We start from the raw sequence: 16,681 nt of genomic DNA on the forward strand, positions 1-16,681 counted from the left end.
AAACACTTTCTTCTTTTTAAATGAAAGAGAAGACATGGGGCAATATAGAGAATTATGCCTCTACTAAAAAATATGCATTTTCAAATACACTTTTTTAATGCTATAAATATGAACAATGTAAATTTATTTTTCCTGAAAAATGATTCCAGAAAAATTAACCTTTAATAGTTTACAAAGGGGAGACAATCACTATTTAATGCTTTTAAGTATGGTAAAGCTGAGATGATTTAATTACACCATTTATGTTAACGAGACCATTCTCTGATCACTAATTATAATCTAGTTACAAAAATAGTACTATGATGTACTTTGCAATTGTAGTATTTATCCATTCTGTTAGGTAATTAGCATTAAGAAGAGCAACATATTGGAACACAGCAATTTAAGGTGACAAAAATTGCTGGAATAGTATCACATATAGTCCTTTGGAGATTTCTAGTAGTACTTTTAATGTAAATTTTGATGGGCTATTAGTTTTCATTAATGGTGGTTTGAGTACTTAGAGAAGACAACTATGTACTATACTTAGTGCTGGGCAAACTGCCTGGATATATTTCATATATTACCATTACTTTAATGAATAGTGTTATGGCAATTAGAAGACTGATGGCTTAGAAAATTTAGGTGGATATATTTGAAGTTCTTTACACTAAGTGACATTGCTCGGTGTACTCTAAAACGTATCTTACCCCTTTTTGAAAAGTATGATTTGAAAGGAGAATTACTTTAAATATATAGCATAGTTATAGTGCATTTAAAATAAACTGGTTTCCATATGTCAAATTACAGATAGAGATGCAATATAAGTGTAACAAGTCACTGGATCTTTTTCTGAAAAGTAGATGTAAACACAATTTTTAAGTAAACAGAATATCATTTGAATCTTTTTAAATGATATGTTGTTTGTTCAGCTTTCCATTACTGATATTTTTAAGTGGAATACGCTTACATAATTCAAGTATAAGCACAATAATTATGTAAACATCTAATACAAGTGCACTGATGATCATTCATATGTCTAAGAGCATTCACATTTTTTCAACCCTTGAGATAGCAACTGGGGTAATTTTTCTGATCTGTTTTAATGATCCTTAACTAAAAGCATCATTTTCAAATATTATCTTCCATTTTTCATGAATTCTTTCTGAGTAATATTTTATAAATATATGATCTGGTGTCTAGAAATCATTCTCTCAAAAAAATTCAATCTTTTTTTTTTAAATAAGTTAATATTCTTTCTAACCCTGGATAAGTTTAAGTGACATAAAAACAATTCCAAAAAAAATATAAATCATTAAAGCTTTTAATTTTAAAACCTCTGAAATTAAAGCAACAAACTAAGAGTTCCTCAAAGTTAAGTGTTCTAAGTAACTATTGTTTTCTTCATATGATTGATTTAATGTTTTTTTTTAATTTCCATAAACATTAACTAGAACAGCTTGAAAGAATCACATTTACTAGAAATTTCTCTTCTTTCCTATTAAAATGCATAGTTATTAATAGTAACATTTTATGTAATAAATTGGAAATAAAGAAAACACATGCAGCAGAGCTGATTTCGTCATCATTAAGAATTTCTTAAACATGAAAGCTAAAATCTTTCCTTTACAGAAGTTACTGTAAATTACTACTTCTAGCTCATACTATAAGCATAAGTTAACTATGTATTCTATTTTGGTAAATTGCTTTAGTGGTAGCAAATGTAATATCAAGTATTTTTTAATTAAGCAGAATAAAATTTCATGGAGTGGGAAAGTAAATTGCATGCCTAAGCATTAAAAAAATGTTTTGGGCTCCCCATCTAAAAGCAACAGGTTTTCACAAATATGGTCAAATAGTCAATTTGCACTTCCTGTTCTTTCTGCCTTACATGTGCTTCCCCCAGATTCCTGAATGACTCACTCGCTTCAGATTTTTGTTCAACTGTCATTTCCTAGTAAAAATTGCCACGACCTCTCTACTTAAAATTGTAATTTTTCTGGCTCCTTCCTCTCAGCTCAATTCTGCACTCCTCATTCTTATGCCCCAGGTGAATTTTTCTCCATTAGTACCTTTCACCACCTGACAAACTTTATTTCAGTAGTGCAGTTGCTTATATACTTGTTTTCTCCCACTGGGGATAGCAGCCCCTTAATGATGGATTCGTTACCTGCTGTAAGCTCTGTTGTATTCCTTGTACCTAAATTAGTGCCTGGCTCATAATAGTCACTTGATGAATTGTTGAATGAGTAATGAATCAAAGTTGGGACAAATAAATTACTGCCTGCATAATACACAATAGATAAGATCAACATAAGTATAAACCTAAGATACACAAATCCAAAGTCCTTTTTCATTGTTACATTTAAAAGAGAGAATATGCAAGGAATGTTTTTGATATAGAGGTTTCTTAACCTCAGCAGGATGGAATGTTGAGCCAAATACAGGGGGCTACACTGTGTCTATAAGATGTGTACCAGTACCCCTGTTTTATACCCACTAGAGTGAGAGCAGCAACCTCTCTACCTAGCAGTTGTGTGTGCATTATGCTGCACACATTCCCAAATGTTCCCTGGTGGACAAAATTGCCTTGGGTTGAGAATAACTGGCATAGTGAAAAGAGCTCTAACTTTGAAGTTAGAATTATGTTAAAGAACCCAGCTTTGACCGTGGACACTCCACATTGTTTCCAGCAGTAACACTGCAGTCCTGATATATTCTTTGCATTGGTACCATGCCTATTAGCACTAGTATGTGTACATTTAGAGAGTAGATGCTCTATAAATAATAGTTACTGAAATAAACAGTGCAGCAAAATGGACAAAAATATGATTTAAAAACATATCTAAATTTGTATTTTTAAGTGAAGAAATGCATACATATAATAAATATTGGAGCAATCTCCACAGACTTTTTGGTCCTAGCTATTATAATTAAAATATATATCTTGGGTAATAGTTCAAATCAATATATAGATGTACCCCATATTTAATAGCTGCACTGTATTTCACTGTACAGATATTTCATGATTCATTTGGCTAGTCCTTTATAATAGATATACAGCTTTTCCCCCTCACTTTTGTATTCACTACAATTTCAAATTATATTCTTATACACATCTCAGTGTACATAGATCTTAGGGTAACTACGTCTACAGGACAAATTCCTAGAAGAAACACAGACATTAAAGTCTAGGAATGATGGACTAGAAAGCTTGCTACACTATTTATTAACTAGGTAACCCTGAGTGATTAATTTAAGCTAGCTGAGACTCTGCTGAGACCTCTTGAATAAACAGGGCCAATGCTACCTGTCTCTAGAGATTGCTGTGAGAATTACATGAGGTAAGACTTGTAAATTAAATACTAGGATGCTTTATTTATTTAGACTGTCAATTATTATTATTATTAACGAGAATAATGCTGTTAGACCCAGCTGTGAGAGACTACCTTTAAGAGCCTAAAACATTCCAAACACTAAAGTTTTTGTTTCATTTTGGAAGTCTTTTATTTGTGTGTGTTTGTATTTAATTTTCTTCTTCCATTAAGCTGTTTAGTTTCTTTGAGAACAAACACAATCCAATATAACCCTTCTTTCTCACATTTCTATATGCATATGTATATATATATATTATGTGCCAGAAATCATTGACTATATTTTACACCTTTATCTTATTACTCATTTTTCCCTTTCCAATTCAAATCATTATATTATAAAGTATTTTCTTTTAAAGTTTATTTCAATACATATTTAAATTCTATATTAGACTTATGGTTGCGATCATTCTGCATAAACATGCATGCTTTGAAAATATATTTTGATTGCTGTGGCAGATGTTTTTGCATGTAAATGGTCATTGTTTTATTTATTCATACAATCTATTACTACTTATTGAAATGTACTCAGTGTAAAGCATCTTGCTGTGTATCATGAATGATGCATATATGAATAAAATGTCCCAAATTATGGAGAAGTGAGACAGATTCACACATTAGAAACAACTATATATATATATATATATATATATATATATACACACAAATATATATATATATATATATATATATATATATTCTACTACATTCGGAAAATACAAAGGGGTTCAAAAGAGAGAAAAATTTCAAATCACACTGAGGTAAAAATTGAAGTGGGCCTTGATGGGCGGCATTTCGCCCATTAGGGTAGATGATAAATATGGAAATTCGTACAGGAGCAAGAAATAGAAAGACAAATAGAAATAAGTAGGGCATTGGGGCCCCTGGGTGGCTCAGTTGGTTTAGCATCTAACTCTCCATTTTGGCTCACATCATGATCTCATGATTCGTGAGATCCAGCTGCTTTGTCTGGCCCTGGGCTGACAGCATGGAGCCTGCTTGGGATTCTCTTTCTGCCCCTGCCCAGATTGCACTCTCACTTTCTTTCTTTCTCTATCTCTCTCTCTCTCCTCAAGATAAATAAACAAGGTTTAAAAGAAAAGAAAGAAGTAAGGTGTAGTCAAATATAGGCAAAGTTTTCCTGGATGTATCGCAGCTGAATATCAGAAGCAGGAGTAGAGGTGCATCACACGAAACATCAAGTTATGACCAGGAAGGCTTTTCCTGGAGGTGGAAACAGCACTTAACTTGAGTCAGGAGCTGAGCTGAGTCCCAGGGGAATGAATTTTCACAAATCCCATTGACCCTAAATTTCTTTTTCTATAAGGTGGGACTAATAATACTTTGGGTTTTAACAAATCTTATTGACTCTCTAAGGTGAAACTAATAATGCCCTGACAGACAACTTTTGGTGAATGAAAAGGAGTTTAAGCTGTGAGTGCTTTTCAGCCCCTGAAATGTTATAGTGAAGTAGGTGGCACCACAGCTGGTATGAACATAGGAGGTCTTGGTAGTTTGGAGACTGGAGATTCAGAACGTGAAAAAAAGGTTAAGGGGCCATTGCAGTAGCCCAAACAAAAGTTGTGAAGTACCTAGCTAGACTGTGAAAGAAAAGCCAACAGACCAACAAACAAGCAACAAAACAAATAAAGGGGCATAGGTATCAGTAATAGAAGAAGACTGAACTCAAGGGACAGAGAAAGGGATAGAGGATTAAAAGAAAGAAGGAAAGGAAGAAAGGGAGGACAATTTTTTCACAAGAAGCAAGGACTTGTTTAAACCTAAGGTTTAGCTTTTTTCACAGTCAGAGGGAGAGAAATATTTGGCAAGCTTTGATTTAAAAACAAAACAAACAAAACCCTGCATTTGACAACATGTAAAGTGGACTTGCCTTGTACAAAACAGGAAATGACTCCTTAAGGTGGATTATTAAAGTCAAGAATTCTTAAGTCATCAGACTTGTCGCCTTATCATAAGAAGACAACATATAGGATCCTTCTAAACTAAATTGTATTTTGAATCTGTGAGTGCTTAGCCTTAAGATCATAGCAAGACAAACGTACCACACTTGTAGCCTGTCACTTGCTATCATTAATAATATCTCATAGATGCCATGAGAACCTGCCACAATAATTTATTTCAGGAAGTAAAGCAGAAATAAAAGGGGCTTTTCATGATTTCTGCAAGCCAATTATTTATTGTACATATATATCTTTTCACATTTCTATCGTTATTTATGAGGTATATTATACATCTGAGGAAATTCATAACACTTATGCAAACTAAGTGCTAGATAATCTATGTTTTATTTTATTTTATTTTATTTTATTTTATTTTTTTAATTTTTTTTTCAACGTTTTTATTTATTTTTGGGACAGAGAGAGACAGAGCATGAACGGGGGAGGGGCAGAGAGAGAGGGAGACACAGAATCCGAAACAGGCTCCAGGCTCTGAGCCATCAGCCCAGAGCCCGACGCGGGGCTCGAACTCACGGAGCACGAGATCGTGACCTGGCTGAAGTCGGACGCTCAACCGACTGCGCCACCCAGGCGCCCCTATGCTTTATTTTTTTAATGTTTATTCATTTATTTTGAGAGACAGAGAGAGAACACACACAGGGGAGGGATAGAGAGAGGATGGGACGGAGAGAATCCCAAGCAGGCTGAGAACGGTCAGCATAGAACCTGATGTGGGGCTCAATCTCACTAACTATGAGATGATGACCTGAGCTGAAATCAGGAGTTGGCCACTTAAAAGATACGCTTTATTTTTAATAAATCCTAACATCAGTCATTACACCAGGTGATATTTTGCAGAAAAGAATACAGATGTGTTAAAAAAAAAAAACATCAAAAAACAGAGAAATCAGTAGGTAAAGACTAATTCTTTTTGCCGTTAGTTTAGCATTTCCTCAGTCAGCAGAGAGACAGGACATTGTAACTGTTTTTTTGTAGAATCTCTTGTGGGAACATTGGAAACATCTACATCCCCAACAATATTTACACTGTTTTCATTCTTAAGCAAATAAATATGACCTTCTCTGATACTCAGATGGTGCTGGAAGCATTTTAATCTGTCAACCTTGGCTTTCCCAAGACAAACCATCCATGTACTGGGAATCTCCATAGAAGCTATTATGATGACCTCAAATCTGTGAAGTGAGCCTATGAAAAGTATAATCAAATGTCGTTAGGAGTTATATTTGTTAAAGCCTTTCAAGGGCTCCCTAAAAAGCAAACGATTCATTTATTTTGTTAACGCCTACTTAAAACAAATGTGTGTATAACCAAATCAACAGAAGTGAGAAGCCAACTTTTTACTCATTATAGGGCTGAGTTTGTTTTTGATAGGGGACTGAAAATGTACATGGAACATGCTTTTTTCTTCTCCTTTCTTGATCCTAACAGTAGCCAACATTCAATATCCTTCTAATATTTACATATTAAGCTTATTCTGGCAAAGTGCTACTTGAAACAGATCAATAGTATATTTAACTGTGATTGAGAACAGAAAAATTCAGCTGAGAGAGCTTAAGTATTCATAGAAAATGAATAAAGATTTTTTTTTTTGCCTTTACCTGTGATTCAATCTTTCTTTTATTTTAAAGAGAAGTTACCAAGTTTTGCAAGTGATTGTAAGATTAGATGGGTATTGGAGACTGCTACTTAGTTATAAAAAGTATAAACCTATTCTAAGACAAGTAATCTAAGCAATTCTATGTTGTAAACATCCATTGAATTCTCAAGTAAAAGTCAAAATAGAATATTTTTGCTTCACATCCAGAATACATTAATATGAACTCTGATTAGCATAATTTCACAAGAAAATATTATTTTTATTCAAAAGTTTTGTTGTCTCTCAAGTATTGCTTCCAATTAATTAACAGTTTATTTTAAACTATTTCTTGTGCCTTGGATCAACCCATGAGCAATAAAATCATACAAGGTTTTTAAGATCTTGTAGCTCATATGGTCCCAGCTCATATTTTGCAGAATAGAAAATAAAGGACCACAGTTTAGTAAATGTCCCAGATCCATAGCTGGTTAGTGAATAGTAGATATCAAAAGCACACTTTTTAAATGGATAAATATAATAACTTTAATGATTTCTTACATTAAATTCTAGAAGTTGATGATTTAATCACACGGTAAAGACTACTTACCTATTTTGTATTTATGCATTGACATTATAGAGGCCCAGGGCAGGCTGACCCACGATGGACCAGTTTGACATAAATATTATTTTGAATTAAAAGTAATCAAAACCCAGCAAATTCAGGAAAAGTTTTTTGCCTCCCACACAACTGCCTAAATTTACATTGGAAATGAGAGACTGTAATGAGACGAGATTACTACCTAAAAAACATATCTGCAATAGTAGAGCAATCTGGTTTCCCTAAACATCTCCTATTCCCTTATTCCTAACAAGCTTCCTCCCCTTTGTATCCTCAGGCCCCTATCCCTCTCCCTAGTTCATGTAAGTTTCATATTGCCTCATTGTCTTTGGAACTTCATGTCTGTGTGGACTCCTTGTGCATATGCCTATTAAGTTTGGTTTTCTCCTGTTACTCTGTCTCATTCAATTTGATTCCATGTCCAGCTAGAAGGACTATAGGGCAGAGGAAGATCTTTCAGACAGTATTCAAGGAGAACATGCAATATTAACTTTGGTATTCTCATTTGTAAATACAGTTTCCAAAAGTCATATGGCATCATAAAACAAAACAAAAACTAGATGCACAATTGAATCTCAATGAGATGAACTGCACATACAGTGGAGTAACAAAGAACAATCAATAAATAGCTCTTAAGAGTGTGGGGTGGGGTTTTAAGTTCAAGGTTATACCTCTTGGAGTGCCCAGAACTCAAACTCTTGCCATATAAAAGCTTGACAAATAACTCCACATACATTTTAATGGACTATATCAAGATCAGCCTGTGATTAAATAAGATGCTGACCATTAAATCCACAAATGCCAAGGATTTTTTATATAGACATACAGATTTCTTCTAGTTTGCCTAAGTTCCCTAACCCTCACTTCTATTTTAAATCTGTGGTCCATTAGGCCCATATCTTGCATGCCCCCCCCCAAAAAAATACAAAATGCAGATTAGTCACCATCCTACTATTTCCTGAATTCCATCTTAATTTTCTCCAAATACCAATAAACCTGTTTCTGCCAGTTCATTTGTTTAATGTGTGTCTTTTCTCTCAGTACCGCAAATTGATTTTTCTAACTTTCTCTTCAATGTGAACACAATATATAGACTCTGCTCTCAAACTGCATATGCTGACGATGAAAAGGAATAGTATGTTAAATATAATCCATAAATAACTCACAAACCCTAATTTTAGTCAATAGTTTCAACCTCTTCCTTCTCTTCACAAAGGCACTTAAAATTGAATGGCAACTTGATTAATTTAAGTTTACCTCACTATCTCCTGCAGGCGTTAATGATCAGGAAAATGCCCAAAGTTATGAGGAAAGCTGAATACAGATAAACAAAAAAAGCTCTGCATCTAGGTAATCAATAGTTAAATATAGCAGAGCTGACTGAACACTATGTTATAGCACTAACCATCTAAAAATCATGTAAGAAAATGTTCTAGAGTATCATTATTTCATGAAACTGAAGTATATTTATGAAAGAAAATTTCCATAAAAAGAATGGCTAAATATTGAGAAAAATATCTAAGACAAATAAGTAGCAGATATAACTTTAGATCTGCCAGCTATTGTATTTGAAAGCAGTTATTATTGTTTTTGTTGACTCTGACAGTTTGTGAAAGACAATTGACAAGGTCATTATTATATATATATATATATATATATATATATATATATATATATTTTTTTTTTTTTTTTTTTTTTTAATGGGGAAGAATTTGATGTTCCAAGTTAATAGGCTAGTGAGCTGAACTCTAGTACCTGGTAAATTGTCTTGGCTAATTTGGAATGGTATAACAGAAACATCATAGGTTAAATGGCACAAAACACAGAAATATATTTCTTACAGTTATGGATGCTAGAAGCCCAAGATCAGCCATCACTTCCTTGTTATGTCCTCATATGGCTGAGGGAGAGATTAGCTCTCTGGTTTCTTCTTAGAAGAGCACCAGTCTCATGGGAACTCCATCATCAAGACCTAATTACTTCCCAAAGTCCCTATTTCCTAATACCATCACATCAGAGCTTCATCGTATGAATTTGCGGGAACACAGGCATTCAGTTCACGGAAAAATGTGTTAAGAGTCCTCATCCAAACAGTCATTGTACAAATGACATTATGTCTTATTATACCTGACATGCTTTACTATTCACAATTATTCTGACTCTATTAAATAAGTATTGGATTTTATAAATCTGTTTATGAATTAGTTCTGTAAATGCAATGACATACAAATTACTTATCTTTTGCTATTGTAATACATACTCCCAAAACTCTAGTATCTTAAAACAATAAACATTTACTATGTCACAAAGTGTTTGTGGATCAGGAATTTGGGAGCAGGTATATGGGTGGTTCTAGTTTAGGGTCTCTTCTTGAGGTTGCTGTAGTGCATTGGCTTGGGTGATAGTCATGTGAAAGCTTGACTGAACTGAATGAAGTTTCCACTTTCAAGATGTATGATTCACATGGCTGTTAGTGGAAGGTCTCAGTCCCTTGCTGTGTGGACTTTCCTATTGGGCTGTGTGGATGACTTCATGACATGTCATCTGGCTTTCCCCTGAGTTAGCCATCCAAGGAAGGAAGGACAAGAAGGAAGGCTCATGCCTTTTATGACCTTCTCTCTGAAGTTACACACCATCACATTTGTCTTATTTTATTCATGAGAAATGAGTCACTAGGTCCAGGAAGGACTCAAGGGAAAGAAGTTAAGCTCTACTTCTTTTAAGAAGTATCAAAGTGTTTGTGAAACTTGGATAGAGCAATCTTGGTCTTGGGGTCTTGGACTCGGATCAATCATCAAACGATTACTTTATTTAATATAGGTATTACCAAATAACTTCTCTTTTACCTGATTTCAATATTTCAAAGCTCTCTTCAGTCTATTTTGTATATATTATTCCAAGTAAAACTGGAAACTATAGTGACGATTTACAATCTTTGAGGTTTGAAAAAAATGATAAGAAATGTCTAAGATTTTTCATTCAGTTTCAGGAAAACCACATCTAAATTTAAGTGTAGCACAAACTTTCAGCTAGTTATCATCCATTGCTTAGGTAGTATGTCGGAGGAGCCAGTATATGCTGGTATATAACTGGTAGCTTCATTGCACAATTATTTCCTTGTTTTCCAGATGTGTAATTTCAGTATTACTGTAGGCAAATATCTTCTTAAACATTTGTAGCTATAATCATCAGTAATCCCCTGGATAGTAAGTTGTAAAGCTCTTCTGTTTTATTTTTATATTGCCTTTTTATTATGACTATAATACTCAGCCTCAGCAGGAAACAGGTCATCACCCTTTCTTCCATCCCCAAAGAGAAAGAGAAGTTCTCAAAGAAGGGGGAATCTGAGCAGCAGGGCAAATTCAGGGCCAAACTAGGAAACTTTGTAAAATAGAAGTTCCTAGACTGCTTTTCCAAGTTATTGTCCTGTAAGTTTTAAACCTCCAACTAAAGATGTATTTTGATATATCCATTGAATACATTATTGACCCTAGAGGCACTGATATTTTTAGTTATATTTTTCTCTTTAAGATTTAATGAAATTATGGTGGCAGGGAGGGGTATATATGCATGGCCATTCACTTTTATAAGACTTTTAATTTATTTAAGGTTGGATTCCCAATTTCACAGTGCTGACACAACACAGGCATTATGATTTCCCCAAAACTTTCTCTCTTCTATTTTATCAAGGAACAAAACTTTATTTTCTTTTCCCACAAGGGAACGCTGGTCCATTTTTGAGACTTTGTTCATAGCATCGAGTTCTGTAAGTTTAGTATTCATTTGCTAACAGCAGGGTGGGTACCAATCATGTTAACAGAAACTTTTATAAAGCTTTCCATTTTTCTATGAGGCAATGTGTGTGTGTGTGTGTGTGTGTGTGTGTGTGTGAATAAATCAACAGCGTTCTTTGAAATGTTATAACATTTTAACAGTTTTCTCTAATTTATTATGTTTCTTGGCTATATTATTTGCTAATTAGGGTTGATTTCATAAGATATATTGGAATTCAATTTTTAAAAACATAATGTGGGTGGTGATTTGGGGATTGCTGCAGAATTTAAACTCTGCTATTTTTACCCAGGTATTTAAAATATGTACAAATATACATAAAACAAAATTTTCTTATTAATTTGGCGAAGCTGAGTAATATAAAGTAACCTCATTTCCATATTGCTTTATAAGAAAATCATAAACAAATTTCTCCTTTAAAATAACCTACTTGTTAGGTACAGTCCGTGTGTGTGTGTGTGTGTGTGTGTGTGTGTGTGTGTGTATGCAACTTCTGAACACACACAATGAAAAGAATGGCAACATCGTGTTATACAAACAGTACAGGAAATGTCCAAATGCTAAAAAGAAAATTGGGAAATTATTAAAAATAACATATTTTTTTACAAGTTTAAATTCCTCCCCTGGTCAAAATCTCTTATAAAAGAAACACTGGGTGCCTGGGTGGCTCAGTTGGTTAAGCATCCGACTTTGGCTCAGGTCATGATCTCGATGTTCGTAGGTTCAAGCCCTACATAGGGTTCTGTGCTGACAGCTCAGAGCCTGGAACCTGTTTTGGATTCTGTGTCTCCCTCTCTCTCTGCCCCTTCCCTGCTCATGCTCTCTTTCTTTCTTAAAAATAAATAAACATTAATAAATAAATAAATGAAAAGAAACACTAATTCTAAGAAACAATAAAAAAATTGTGACAATGATAGCTGGAAGACAATTTAGGAATAAAACTTAAGCAAAAGAAAACTACTAAATGTCTGATTCCACACTATGTCAGATATCTGCAAATGCCCAAGGAGGTAAAATTAAGAAGTGTTTTAAAGATCAAATTAAGTGATGCCAGATTCCACCTTTGAAGTTTGTATCAAACTCCACTTTTTCGAAAGTGTATTCACATACATTTCCATGTGATTCTCACTACTTTATGATAAAAGCAGTTATATTTATTACCTGCATTTCTCAGCGACCGAAACTGAATCATTCTTTGTGATTAATGATTGGTTGAAACAATCCTCTTTTCTCTCTCTCCCTCACAGAAATATACATTTTGTTTTGTTTGAGAATAGTGTCCATGTTTATATTTGTACTTCAGAGACGAGTACACTGCCTGTACTTAAAAGATTCTAAATACATGTTGAACTGAACTGAATTTAAGATGTTTTCTCTTGGGGTGCCTGGGTGGCTCAGTTGGTTAAGTGTCCGACATAAGCTCAGGTCATGATCTCGTGGTTTGTGAGTTGGAGCCCCGCATGGGGCTCTATGGCTGACAGCTCAGAGCCTGAGGCCTGCTTCAGATTCTGTGTCTCTCCCTCTCTCTACCCCTCCCATGCTCATGCTCTGTTTCTCTGTCTCTCAATAATAAATAAACATTAAAAAAAATTAAAATGTTTTTTCTTACTTCCCACTCTCCTCCTGTTTTAAATAAAACTTTGCAAATCTAAACCTCATTTACTTTCATTAAGATATTTTAAATTTAACTGAAGTCAAGGTGATAAAACACTTTTTTAAATAAGGAATAAATTTTCATATCTTTCTCGATTAACAACTATGTACTTTTAAACTTTATATACTCATCAACAGTCATTAGTGAAAATAAAACCAAAAATAATTAACATTCCTTCTGGGGAAAGGATAAAAGAGGTGAAGATTATGGAATATTGATTTAAAAGACCTAATTTATCACCTATATAAATAACCTTTTAGATATATGTTCGAATTGGCTTTCATACACACATGTATATGAATGTACACATACACACACTGTTTGTATATATGCTATCCTGAATATATCATGTTTAGAATTCCAAATATGAAATCAGTTTTCTAATTTCCTGTAACCAAACCCAAGTACTAAGATTCTATGTGGAATATATAATCTTCATACTGCCGACCCACCCTGAACTCCAGTTTAGAGCCAGCCATTCATTCTAACCAAAAGGCACTTTTTTTTTTAAATGGAATCTACTCTTACACCTTTTTAAAAATTTGAACTGTTATTTAATTAAAATTCACACTTCAAAAATCAGCTTCCAATATCAACATAGAAGTTGATTATTTATTCTATGAAAAGCCATACCTCCCTGTTAGCTTCCTAATTGTCTCTCTGGTTAGCATCTTTTTTTCCCCAAAGGCTGAAGCAAAAAGAATGGAAATGAGGCTCAAATCTATAAATTCTCTACTCATCCCTAAAAATTGGAAAGAATTATTTGTGGGAGAATAACTTCAATCTTTGGTCAATGGGCTCTGTGGCCTTGTTTTTTGAATTATCTGTGTGGATCAAGCTATCCTTTACAGGCAGAGATAAGCCAAATTTGACTTTATTGTGACAAATATACAAGGCCCTTATACTTTAGAACACTGCATGAGAATAAAGAAAATAATCGTAAAAAAATACAAGTCACAGCCCAGAATTAATAATGGTAAAGTTTGTACTGGTAACAGCACAAAGTCCCAATCTGGATAATCTTACAAGTCTGTTTGCAAGGTTAAAAAAAACAAAACAAAACAAAACAAAAAACTCTCTCAGAGATGTGTAATTTGAATGTGCTTCTGGTGTTAATGGAGCAGTAACTTTTCTAAGCTTTTAACAGGTCATAATTAATCAACCCCCAGTCAATATGAAGCATCCTAGCTATAGAACCATTGCACTTACCCATGATGGTTAGGGCTGTAGCTTTTGTTAATTCTTCTTTCATTGACTCTATTACTTCTAAATTACCACCATCCAGGTTGCATCTATTTATGGTTCCATTTCCCGAACTGATCCAGTAAAGCTTGTTTTCCACATAGTCTATCGATAGACCTGTAATTAAATTATACAACTTAAACATAACAGTAGCCACTTAAATAGTAATGTTCACCTAGCACTAGATTTGAGGGGGAAAAATAAGTTGCAAGCTTAGATTTTTGTCTTTAAATATAAGACCTGCCTAATAGGAAAATATACTGTTTTTACTATCTGTGAAACCATATATTTTTATAGGCACTTAGTAGTTATCTCTGTTGATTATCACAACAATCCTGTGACACTGAAAGCAATGACTGTCTCATTTCATGAATAAGAAAAATAATACATGGAATAGTCAAGAAATCTATACGAGTCCATAGTTAGTAAGTGTACATTACAGAAATTTTAAGAAAGTTTCTGTTTCCAAATTGAGTGCTGGCTCTCTTCATCATACTACTTTGCTTCAGAAAATTTTAACACATAATACTCTTTCGAGAAACTAGCATCATTGATGAAATTATTAATTTTCCCTCTACTTTCAGTGAAATATACTTTAGTCAGTTATAGATTCAAATTGTTGGTTTCAACTCTTTTGAAGTGAAACAAAAGTAGAAGAATTTCAAAAATTGATAATGTCACTGAAACACGGAATTGAATTGGGCTAATTTAGATGCTGTCATGGGGAGACAGACCATTTGGTAAAGACACCAAGCCAATGGCTTAAGGCCATTATTCCCGCATCACAGTGAATCACTGTAGGTTAGCTTTATTGTATTTTATGGTCAATTTCATGTTATAGTAGTATTCGACGTTTTCAAAGGTCTCAGGATATGTATATTTTGATTGCCAAGGGTTTTCAGTATACATATACATAATTACTTGCATGCTTATCAGTAGGCTCAGGGTCCATGTTGTAACAATAAGACCATGGCTACATGTTGGTCCTCTAAGACCCTCAACTACTTATGGAAATGCACATGTGGGTATACACTCAAGCATACAATGCAATAAATTATTTCTGGAATCTTCTTCAGAGAAGAAAGGGAACCACACACACACACACACACACACACACACACACACACACACACCCCTTCCCTACTTAAAGGAAAAAAAAAAAAAAAAAAAGGAAAGGAAACACCTGGAGAGAATCACATGAATTCTAGTGCATTGAGTCCCAACTACAAATAGTCCCAACCCGGAGAACAGAAATGATTTTTCAGACCAATTTTAATCAAATAGAAATAATATTACAAATCTATACAATAGATCAGCTATTTATTGACTTATTGGTATGTTTTACTAAATATAAGTATGGAAGGTTCAGAATAAACCGAACAAATAAAATTAGACATTTCAGGATAAAGTTTTCAGATTTTTTCTCCCTTTGAGGACTACTGTGGATGACTAGCTTTAAACACTTTGTAAAATAATCAGATAAAAACTATTCCAGTTATATACTTTGATACAATAGTTTCAGTTTGAAAGTGATTCACCATTCAATTTTTTATGAGAGAAATTTTGGATATTCTATAGGTACTTCCTGAGAAGTGCTTTTTTTTCTAGTAAAACTCCTGATTTAGACCACTCAATGTTCAGATGTGTTCTGTTTTATCTTCTTTTTACTTAGCTATCCAAATCACGTAATTCTGTCTTTAATCAGCAATGAAGAATATCTTACTAGAGATTATGGTACAAAATATAACTCCAAACATTTTTTTGTCAAATGTTCATCAATAACTGAATTAATAAATACATTTATGAAGAATTCCTTCTAAGCAAAATTACCTATTCTTCTAGGTATTCCAAATATTATTATTTTTTTTTATATATGAAATTTATAGTCAAATTGGTTTCCATACAACACCCAGTGCTCATCCCAAAAGGTGCCCTCCTCAATACCCATCACCCACCCTCTCCTCCCTCCCACCCCCCATCAACCCTCAGTTTGCTCTCAGTTCTCAACAGTCTCTTATGCTTTGGCTCTCTCCCACTCTAACCTCTTTTTTTTTTTTTTTCCTTCCCCTCCCCCATGGGTTCCTGTTAAGTTTCTCAGGATCCACATAAGAGTGAAACCATATGGTATCTGTCTTTCTCTGTATGGCTTATTTCACTTAGCATCACACTCTCCAGTTCCATCCACGTTGCTACAAAAGGCCATATTTCATTTTTTCTCATTGCCACGTAGTATTCCATAGTGTATATAAACCACAATTTCTTTATCCATTCATCAGTTGATGGACATTTAGGCTCTTTCCATAATTTGGCTATTGTTGAGAGTGCTGCTATGAACATTGGGGTACAAGTGCCCCTATGCATCAGTACTCCTGTGTCCCTTGGATAAATTCCTAGCAGTGCTATTGCTGGGTCATAGGGTAGGTCTATTTTTAATTTTCTGAGGAACCTCCACACTGCTTTCCAGAG

At 34.0% G+C, this 16,681-nt stretch overlaps 1 protein-coding gene across 4 annotated transcripts in view; it reads right to left on the bottom strand.

The window, feature by feature from the left end:
• Window positions 1-16,681, bottom strand: part of LRP1B (LDL receptor related protein 1B) — a 1,898,953-nt gene that overhangs the window by 541,272 nt on the left and 1,341,000 nt on the right. For all 4 annotated transcript variants that reach the window (XM_040474969.1, XM_040474970.1, XM_040474968.1 and 1 more), the window contains exon 32: window positions 14,183-14,332. In XM_040474969.1, the coding sequence (XP_040330903.1) occupies window positions 14,183-14,332 (150 nt within the window). The remainder of the gene's footprint in view (window positions 1-14,182; window positions 14,333-16,681) is intronic.

The sequence above is a fragment of the Herpailurus yagouaroundi genome, unplaced genomic scaffold, assembly GCF_014898765.1.
Source record: "Herpailurus yagouaroundi ecotype Mexico unplaced genomic scaffold, PumYag 140, whole genome shotgun sequence".
Taxonomy (NCBI): domain Eukaryota; kingdom Metazoa; phylum Chordata; class Mammalia; order Carnivora; family Felidae; genus Herpailurus; species Herpailurus yagouaroundi.